Source organism: Macadamia integrifolia, chromosome 10, assembly GCF_013358625.1.
Source record: "Macadamia integrifolia cultivar HAES 741 chromosome 10, SCU_Mint_v3, whole genome shotgun sequence".
In the NCBI taxonomy this organism is placed as follows: Eukaryota; Viridiplantae; Streptophyta; class Magnoliopsida; order Proteales; family Proteaceae; genus Macadamia; species Macadamia integrifolia.
Window position 1 is genome coordinate 22,822,497 of NC_056566.1, and position 11,013 is coordinate 22,833,509.

At 37.7% G+C, this 11,013-nt stretch overlaps 1 protein-coding gene across 1 annotated transcript; it reads left to right on the forward strand.

The window, feature by feature from the left end:
- The first annotated feature begins 4,292 nt into the window (after positions 1–4,292).
- Positions 4,293–10,643, forward strand: LOC122091703 (NASP-related protein sim3). Its single transcript, XM_042661781.1, has 7 exons — positions 4,293–4,746; positions 5,612–5,868; positions 8,759–8,962; positions 9,109–9,199; positions 9,391–9,673; positions 9,786–10,098; positions 10,244–10,643. Exons 1-7 carry the CDS (start codon positions 4,406–4,408, stop codon positions 10,318–10,320), a joined length of 1,566 nt encoding a protein of 521 aa, XP_042517715.1. The 5' UTR covers positions 4,293–4,405; the 3' UTR covers positions 10,321–10,643.
- Positions 10,644–11,013: the final 370 nt, after the last annotated feature.

The following is an 11,013-nucleotide window of genomic DNA, read 5'->3' on the forward strand; positions in this document are numbered from 1 at the left end:
CCCCCCCCCCCCACTAAGGGAGCTTCCCCTGTGTCGTGCCATAATCGGAAAAGTTTGAATCCCTTAAATTATCGATAGGGAGAAAATTGATGCTGCTCCTCATATGCCATCTTTACTCAAAATATTTGAACCAGTCAATTTGAAAAAGTTTAATAGATTATAGATGAAAATGAGGAGTAACCTGAGTATTTAAAAAGAGCAAGGAAGAAAAAGATGTAAAAATAAAAAAACTGGAAAGTATCAATAAAAAGGTAAAACATAGGGGAATTTCAGTAAATATAGGCCAAGTGTAGGGGAGTGATAGTAAATCTCCCGAAAAAACAACATGTGAGTGAGTGATATTATACTTATCACTTATCCGGGAGAGGATAGAATAGTTTGATTTGTGACTGCAAGTGGAAATTTCTCATTATATCTTTTGCTTATGGCATTGCTCTCAGTGGTTTGAGATCTTCAGTTGATCCTGTGGCTTAGAATTTGGAATTTGCCAACGGCCCAAAAGTTCAACAGATCATTTAGAAAATCATTAATCAAAGAGTCCCTCTACCTGATCTTCTCAACAATAGAAGACTGCAGCTTAATCACCTTTGTCAATTATGTTCCTTTCAGGTACACAACAGTAATTATTTCTTTAAATACTGCTATTTTGCTTATCAGATTTGGCAAGTTACAGGGTTAGATCAACGTCTCCTTAACAGGCCACTACATGAAATGATCAACCCTCTAGTTACCAGCTTCAGAGCTAATAATAGAGATGAGTCTTTGAAGATGGCTTTCTTCGGCAGTACTATGTGCATATTTGAACTGCGTACCTGAACTTCATCTTTAGGGAGCAAGAGTTTTGAGCCTCTTCCATTGTTAGAATTGCTATAGTTTTTGCTAGGAATTATTTCCCTCTGGTTAACGCCTCATTTCACTCCGCTGGGACTGGTCAGTGGCAACCACCTCTACCTCATTTTGTGAAATTTAATGCTAATGGTGCTAGTCAAGGCAATCCAAGGAGAGATGGAATTGAAGACGTTTGCCGTTCATCCACTCCTCATTTTTTATTCAGATTCTCAATTGAAATTGGCTGGAATTATGCTCTTGTTGCAGAAGCTCTAGCTTGTAAGATGACAATGATTACTGCTCGTCAGCATGAGATTCAAAATCTAGTCATTGAGAATGATAATCTTTTAGTTGTGCACCTTCTCAATCAGTGAATCTCCTCTATTCGTTGGAGAGTTCAATCCATCATCGATGATTATCCCCTATTTCATTGTAATTTCAGCTCTATCTCCTTTACTCATTGTCTTAGGGAATTATTCGGATGGAGAATTATTTGGATCAATGCATTTCATTAATTCAATGATTCGGTCAAAATCTCGCTTAAAAAAACGGAGATAATAAAATTCGAGTTTGAATTCGGATTCGAGAATTATTTGTTTACAAAAATAAAAAGTGGACAAAAAATTCGGATGTTATTTTTAATATTTGCAATACTTGTTTCATATTATCTATCAATTATCATATGTACATAACATAACATACAAATGATATAAAAATTAAAATTTTAAATTTTAAAGATAAAAATATTATATTTAGCTATATTTTTTTGTTTCTAAACTTATTTTCTATTACTCAAATAATTGAATTAGAGATAGAAAGACTGAGAAGGGGGACTGAGCACAAATTCAGCTAGACTCACATCACCCACCATGCATGTTCAGCTTAAAGACTAGAGAGAGAGTAACGACTGTAAGACTTAGTCAAATCAAAATGGGGTGAGAGATTTTTTTTTTTTGGGTAGAAGTGTGAGAGATTACCTCAGAAAATATAAGCTTTGTCGATTTTCTATTAAAAAGAAAAGAAAAGTAACATTAGGATAATAAATGCATAATAACCACACTATTTTCTAAAGGCTAATTGACTTATTCAAGATAAAGGTTTTTTTTTTTATTTTTTTTTATTTTATTTTATTTTAATTAGGTTATAATTCGGATAAAATTCGGTTCGGCCGAATTATTCGTGAATTTTTTAAAAAGGCTATAAAATTCGAGAATTTTTTAGTTGATTCGGATTCAGACAAAATTATTCGTAAAATTCGATAAAATTCTGTTCAGCATAATTATTAGCAAATAATTCAGAGAGTTTAATAACTAGGAACGTGGCTAATGCTTTAGCTTCTAAAATTTAGAAAGGAAAATTCATAATTGATTTTATGTCTATTTTTCAACTCTATTTTATTATTATTTTTTATTTATAATTTTAATTTCTTGACGACCAAACTAATCTCACCAAATCTTTGAATGAAAATGGAGACGAAATAAATAAATAAATAAAAAAAAAAGAAGACCAAACCAATAAGGGACTGAACTCTTGCCACGGTGCGTGGGCCGCGAAGTACGCAATCATATTTCACTATCCGTGTTTTCTTGCTTATTACAATTAAGGAAAAGGACAGGTATGCTAGCGCATTACCTAGGAATAAGGTATACTAGCAGGATTTTAACCGTGGGATTTGACCATCTTAAATAAAACCGTTAGATGGAGAGAAAATGTCCAATGCTTCAATCTACCGTTACTACACCTTATCTCTCCCCTTAACCTTGGTTTAACAATTCAAGCCTTGTCGGAATGTTGCCGCCGGCAGTTCCCAAAACCCTCCACCCCCAATAACACCGCCCTCTCTCTCTCTCTCTCTCTCTCTCTCTCTCTCTCTCTCTCTCTCTCTCTCTCTCTCTCTCTCTCTCTCTCTCTCTCTCTCTCTCTCTCTCTTACGATCTGGTGGTAATAAGGCTAATCGATTCTTCCAATGAGCTCATCGGCAAGAATTTTACAGCAATGATAAAGAATTTCTTCCAAGCATCCGAAGCTCTCTCTCTCTCTCTCTCTCTCTCCCCCCCCCTATGTGCATGGCTTGATTCTCAATCTTTCAAGTTGAATACTTGATTCTCATGCAACTCTTCAAATCTGAAAATTGGGTTAATTGATACTGAATTTTTGGAATAAAAATATATTAGAATAAAGGATCCAAAGCTTTTTTTATGTCGATGAGAGCAATTAAGTGGGAGTTCAGTGAGAAAGAAAATGAAAGAGCAACTGGGTTATGAGATAATGGTTTTCGGAGCAAACCCAAACTGTTGAGAGTTTTTCCATCTCGAAAATTTTTAGAGAGAATGCAAAACTTGCCTTTTGTGAATACCCATCCACTTGATTTTGTACTCCGTAGTTTCCTTTCTGGAAAATCTAAATTCATGGTGAAAAAGAAAAATAAGAGAAACTCTCATCTTTGTTTAAAGATCAAATTTTCACTATATTACAATCTTATTTATGGAAATTAGATTTTTTTTTTTCTCTTTATTATTTGGAAAGAAGGGGATTTGGAATGATCAAGGCACGGAAGATTTTCTTTCTACTCTTGTAGATTTTTCCTTTGAAGAATAGAAGATTTTGTGTATTTAATTTGTTATTGAATCCATTGCTATGAGAATCCCCACAGCACTATTACATCAGTGATTGTAATAAGTTCCCCTTCTATTTATTTTCTTTTTATGTTCCCAAGACAATACTGTGAAATCTTACTCTGAGGGTATAATTTTTGGGAAAATAATCTCTGATACTGATATCTTGAGAGATTTTTGTGAGTTTTGAGATTATTTTCTCCTTCCTTTTTGGGAATGGAACATCATCTAGAGAAGGATGAACAAGATGATCAGTCTCAGGTTGTGGAATCTGCAGAGAGCAAAGATAAAGAGGTTTTTCCTGATGGAATGAGGGTATTGGCTGTAGATGATAATATTGTAAGAGATTCTGTACCATTGCTGTAAAATTCTTTCCGCCGTGATCCTCTACTGCACACCCCAGTTCCTGAACTCCGCTAGAAGAAGAGTCGGGTTCTGTGGGTTTGCAAGGAAGGTACACTGCCTTTTGAGGAAGAAGAATAGGAGAAGGAGAAGATGGAAGAGGAGGAAGAGAAAGATGGGTCTCACATAGCTGACCCGGAGCTTGGTGCCTTCAGTGGTGTTGCAGGAACGTTTGAACTTTTCACGGTGATGCTTCGAGCACACTAGTTAGAGAAGGGGTCGTGGTTGTGAGAGTAACAATTGGAGCGGCGACAGGTGAGGGCAAAGGAAGAGTTGGGTGAAAGAAGGCCGTGGAGCAACGATATTGGGTAGGATTTGTAAGACCTAGCCGCATGAATGGATAAGATTTTTCATATTTCATCTAACGGCTAAAATTTCGCTAGCATAGCTTGTTCCTAGTAATGCGCTAGCATACCTATCCCTATCCCGTACATTTAACATTTTCACCCCGCCTAGAGAAACCTGTCTCATTTCAAAGCCAGTTTTCCATTGTTTTTCCGCCATAAAGGGCTTTTGCAGCGCAAAGGCCAAACTAAACTCAAACCCTTCTCTTTCCGACCATGGCTTCCTCCGCGGAAGCTCCCACTACTATGGGCGCAGTTACATCACCCGAAGAAAATACGGATAAGGAACCTGAACCATTGTCCGTGAAGGTAGACGAAACGGTTGTCACAGTGGTTCAAGAAACCCTAGCTTCTGATGAAGCAATGATAGACTCGAAAGGTCAGGGAGGGGTGGAATCTTCCGGCACCTTCGCCGGAGATTCTTCTACCTCGGCTGATAACGGCACTGAGAAAACTTTAGAACATGCTGCCGAGCTTATGGAGAAAGGATCAAAGGCCCTAAAAGAGAGCGATTACACTGAAGCGGCTGAATGTTTCAGCCGTGCTGTGGAGATCAGGTTTGCTCTTCTTTCGATTGTATCTTCTATCTTCTTTTCTTTTATAGGTCTGCAAATGATCGTCAATTCCGGACATCTTGATTTTATTAACCTGTTTCGTGTACTTTTATTTCTGTTGTTCGTTGTCTTCTTGAATTTTTCTTCATAACATTGGAACCAGATTGAATTTATAGCACAAAAGGAGGTGTTTTTTTATTTAAACATATTACCGCATGTCCCGTACTAGCATCGACTTGGGTTACGAATTGAAAACGTAGGTTATTTGTTGAGTTCGAAGGATTTGGCTATCAAGATACGAAATGAAATATATTTCGAAAATAACGGAAGCAAAATCATTTCGTTTCTTTTAATTTTCTTAAAATGATCGTGGTTCTCTTTTGTTGATATATTTTAAGCTGAACAGAACTTCTTAGGGTCAATGTGAAACATGATGCTTGTCTTTCAAGATTGTGATGTCATGCTTGTGTACCTTAATTTAGAACCATATAAGTTGTTAGATCATTGGAACCACCTTATAGGACAGTTTCAAGGAAATGAAAATATTGTTATTTTGGGCTTGTAGTTCAACTATTTATTTTGATAGTTAGGACCCAAGGAGAGTTCATGACCTCTTAATTATGAGGTATTGGTTGTAGTTCAACTATTATTTACAATTAAAATGGCTGTTAGAACTTATAATGTCTGATTTTCCAATTACTGACAGTTTGTATCGGTGCTACTGTGTTGTTAACTACATCTAGAAAATATAGAGCTCCCTGGTTCACTTTCAGTTTATTGATAATTTAAGTTTTCATTTTCTCTCTTTTATTTTTATTTTTTTAAGTTGGTTTTGTAATTGAATCGCAAACACTAAATATTTTCCCAGGGTTGCACACTACGGTGAACTTGCTCCAGAATGTGCTGTTGCCTACTATAAATATGGATGTGCCCTGCTGTACAAAGCCCAAGAAGAAGCTGATCCTTTGGGTACAATGCCCAAGAAGGAGGTTAATTCTCAACAAAATTCTAGTGGACATGAAACTACTATGAAAGCAAATGATGGGGAATGTTCCATCACTTCTGCTGTAAGTGAGGGCAAACAAGCTGAGGCTTCAATTTTCAATGGGGAAGAACAAGTCAATGGTTAGAATCTCTCTTAATATTTCATCTGGACTTACATTTGTATAATCATGGTCTAATAAGTGGTGGTGGTACCGCATGATCTATTCATCTTGGTAGAATTGTGCATCCGGATAAGTAGATAAATTTGTTGACATAGTCAAGTGGGAAAAAGAGCATGAATCATTTGCTTTTGTGCATTGACAAGTTGTATGATACATTACATGATATCTGCATCTTGTCACATGCAATTTCAGGATACTACGTATTGCTTTCCCTACTAACAAGCTTTACATGTGCATTCATTCAAGTATTGATATATGAAATGCACTTCACTTTTGCATATGAAGCCTGTGTGTTTCAGGTTGACCAACAAACATACTGAACCTGATCTGTTGCTTCCTAATCTGGAGATGAGAACCTACCCATACCAATCATCTCTTCATGGCTGTTGTAACACTATCTCTGGACTGGTTTTGTTTGATGTAAGACTAGATCACATAGGACCTAATCCCAGTCAAGATTTGACATTCTGGCTGAATAGAGAAATTTCGATTAATTGCAAACCACAACTCAAATGGAGCTGAATTTTGGATCGAGTGAAGTTCCTATACGAGTGAACAAAACCATAAAAAAATTGAGCAATTTCTGCCAGTTGGATTGAGAGATTTGCTGGTTGCACGAAAAAGGAAACTTTTAGTGATTTTTCAAGAACTAGGGTTGGAAGCGTCGGATGATCCTCAAATGCTGATAAAGTGGTCATCCTAAGGTCCTCAATAAACCCTTAAAATCCTGCAGCGATTAGGGATCTGATCTGGAAGTTATGCACTTGAACATTCTTCCTGAGAAAGCTTTATAAGTGAAGATCGATAAGCTGTGTGTGTGTGTCTTCTGATCAGAAATCTGAGAGGGCTTCAAGTCTTCAAACAATCTTGTAATAACTCTCAAAACGCTCTCTCACAAGTTAGAATAAAGAAGAAAATAAAAGAAACAAAGAGAATTCGATGGAGGGTTGAGAATGGGTAAGAAGGTGGTTAGGTTTTGGGCATCTCAACCCTCAAGTTTAGACATCCCACCCAACTGCATCCCACAGAAAAACAGCATAGGCCATCTTAAAATAAACTTCTTTAACCTTTTTTAATTGATTACAACAGCTTCTCTTATATAGGAGTGAGTTCAGCTTAAAAAATAGAAGGTAAATAAAAAAGGAAACTAACATAAGAATAGAAACTGACTAGCTTAGGCAACTAACTACTAACTTGTCTTCTAGGCAACTAACATAGAACAATAAGGACTCTTCTAGAAGACTTGATCTTCACTCAAAACCATGGTTGACCAAGTCAAACCATAAGAAGACAAAAAGGTAGAAAATACTGTTCATGTGAACTGTAACACAAGTTACTTGAAGCTGTTGGACTCCTTCATTGATTGCTGCTGTAGATGGCCTTCTAGAAGACAATAAAGAGAACATAATAAAGGGGAAATATAGCTGGTTCAATGACCCAATTGGACTGGTTCTTCTGCTGCAAAACTGAACCAGGAAAGACGCTAAACTGGGCCAGTACGAAGCTGGCTCGATCAGCACTGCTGCAACCTTTCTTCTTCGATAGTGAAGCCCATATATGGGGTTGGCATGGGAATCTACATCATTGTTGGATTTAACGAGATGCCACATCAACTCCTTTGGACCTTAATGCACAGGCTTGAATGCTTCTGCATCGCCTCTCTTTCTTATTATCTATTGTAACATTCTTGTTGTGAAAATATGTAGCTGGTTATACTTTTCATTCCAGTATTCTTTTCTGCTTATAACTTTGTTTTTAAGGCTTTAGATATGTATTTCCTTCTAGCCAAAGGTTTTTAAAGAAAGATTTGAGTCAATCCCACATTTAAGACTTATCCATGTTTCCAGGTGCTCATTAGTAAAAAAAGCCCTTTCCAATTCGGACTACAATCATGCTTGGTAGGGCATTTTTTTGTGGTAATGGTGGTTGAGAAATTATCAGGTGGAATAATGTTACTCATTGCAACGGTTAAGTTGCACTATTGCAACATGTTTGTCATAGGTTCAAACCTTGGAAACAGTCTCTCCTTGAATGAATGTTTTAAGTTCAAAACTATTCTCTTTGTGAAGATGAAGAAGAGTGGTGAGAGTTGGTTGGGGAGAAGATTTATTTTCTACTGGAAAAGAAAAAGATTTAATGGGTTAACTGTGGCTGCAAAATGATCATGGGGATTGGTTCTTGTTTTCGATTGAATCTGAAAATCATGTGCAGGGATAGTACCATATCGCAAGATGGCCATGAGGTGAGTATTTCATGTAAAATACCATACAAACGTAAGCTTGTGTATGGGTTTGAACGTTGTTCTTGGTCGCCATAAGTCTGAGTTGGCCTGGGCAGAAATTTGGCCTGCCAGCCCAGGTCTTGAAGCCCCAACTTTTTTTTTGGTGATATGTTCGAAGTTTGGACTACCTTGGCTTGCCAGCCTAGGGTTTGAGGTATTTATTTTCTGTGATTGGTTCAAAGCTGGGATACACCTTGGTCCTTGCTCTGGCCTTGCTCATTGCTCTACCTTTGGACCTAGCTTGGCTCAGAATCAAACAGCTGTGTAGCGACTTGATATACATGTGTTATGTATGTTATATTGTTTTATTGGATATAGTAAATGACTAGGGCACAAAATACTGAAAATAGTAGTGTATCAACACTCAGTTTGGGACTATAGGAAGATTGCTAAAACTATTTTCTTGTTCAAGCAATCGATCTGGAAAAGTGAAAGAAGATCATCTTCATGTGGTCTATTGGCTAAGAGAAATTATTTATGGTAGCAAGGCTTTTTAAAAAATTTGGCTGTCCAAATAAGGAACCTTCTGACCATTTTTGTTGATTATTTTGGGGGGGTGAGATAATAGGTGCTGGTGATGACGATCAGGTTGAAGAGGGTGATGGGGAGAGTGAAGATGAGGACCTGGCTGAAGTCGATGAAGATGAATCTGACCTTGATCTAGCATGGAAGATGCTGGATATTGCAAGGGCAATTGTTGAAAGGCATCCTGGTGACACAATGGAAAAAGTGGACATATTGTCAGCTTTGGCAGAGGTTGCTTTAGAAAGAGGTTCAACACTCTACTACCCAAAAGAACGGAAAAATTGGTTCCTCTTTTCTGATTGCTTATATTATCTTCTTATTTGTTTCCTCTGCTAAGAATATTTGGGTACCTATTGTTTAGATGAGTAATATGCTTCATTTTCTGTTCCTCAGAGGACATTGAGACTTCTATAAGTGACTATCTTAAAGCACTTTCCATCCTGGAATGCCTGGTTGAACCAGACAGTCGACAAATTGCTGAACTGTATCCATGTCTGGGATGACATAGTATCAAATTACTTGTGCTTTGCCATTAGTTTGATTATATTTCCAATGATGAGCTGAGTGGCTTTCTTATGCTGCTAGCAGCAGCGGTAATGGTTGTTGGCAAGGTCCTATAGACCCAATTGCCCAACTTGATGATGTTTTCAGTCACATCCTTAACTTGAAATTCAGAAATTTCAGGATATGCTTGTGTCTGGAGGTTGGGTCGAAGGCTCAAGAAGCCATTCCATATTGTCAGAGGGCCTTATCAATTTGCAAGGCTCAGGTGGGAAGACTCATCAATGAAGTTAATGAACTAAAGAGAAAAACATGCTCGGGAGAGGCGATGGATGTTGCTGACCCCTGTCAGAAGAACCAACAATCATTTGCTGGGTCTCAAGCTGAACCTTCAGTCTCAGAGAAGGAATCTGAGATTGGGACACTGAAGGAACTCTCCAGCGAGTTGGAAAGGAAGGCAAGTGTCGCTCAAATCCTGCATCCTTTTGGATAGAAATCTAGGTATATCTACTTAAGCGTATGACTTTATTATATACATCATGGTAACTCGTTTGTATGTTGAATTTCAGCTTGAAGACCTCCAACAGCTTGTCTTAACCCCGTCATCTATCTTTTCTGAAGTCCTTAAAATGGTTTCTGCGAAAGCAACCGGCAACCAGAAGTGTGCACCTTCAACAGCATTGAGCTCTTCGCAGATGGGTACTGTCCAGGAGAGTGTGGGCTTTGACTCTCCAACTGTTTCAACAGGTCATACAAAGGAGACTGTGAGTGTCACTCATCTTGGTGTGGTAGGAAGAGGCATTAAACGGCCGTTAACGAACCCAGGCAGTACTGAACCCAGCCCGTTGAAGAAGCCCTTGCAGGATTCGTCAGAAGGGAAAAGTAAGGGCTGCCTATCTCGAAGGGTTTTTTTTTTTTATTATAATTCCAACAGCCAATTTAATTAAATCCACAGCATGTAGTAGAAGTAGTACTTGTATCATCCAAACTAGGTTGCAAGGTCATGAAGGGATGATGTTTGTTCCAGGTGGTGTAGACCCCATCCCAGTGGAGAAGAATACACTGGAATCCTCAGGAGAGAAAAGTGATGCCAGCATCTCTTGAAGGCATATGCAGTTCAGCAGCACCGACAATTTGTTGCATTTGTCAAGTTGACCAAGCTGGTATGAAAACTAATAGCAACTCGTGTTGTATGGAAGTTTCCTAGTGGTGGCTTGGAGGTGCCCCTTTTGCAAGCTAGTTTTCTAGGACTAATAGCTGACTGGAGAATTTCATTACAACATTACTTTTGGCTTTAGTGTGGTAATCAATCAGACCTTTTTTTTTTTATGTGGCTCTGTTTGTTTCGACATAAAATTCCTAGGAAGTAAAAATATAGTGAGGAAAATATGTTACTTATAATATATTTTTCATTTTTGGGGATCAGATAATCTCTATGGTCAAAATTTAGTGTTTCTATTTATTTATTTTTTTTTTACTTCAGCACTTTTACATCGAAACAAATGGAGCCTAAATTTAATTTCATTTTAATCATCTCCGCCTTTTGTTCCTAAGAATAGGAAGGTGGAGAAAAAGTAAATTGTTGCATATTAATTGTTTGGAGGTCTGGGAATCTGGGATATAGTCTTTCTGTCCATGGTTGGCCCCCCTCCTAAATTTGAACAGGGTTACTCAATATTATGCGGTAGTTGGGATAATTCTGAGTTTTTTGTTGTTGTAATCAATATTAGCTGCCCACTGGAATTAACTCTTGGTATAAAAATTTCTGCCCACTGGAATCAACTCTTGGCATAAAAT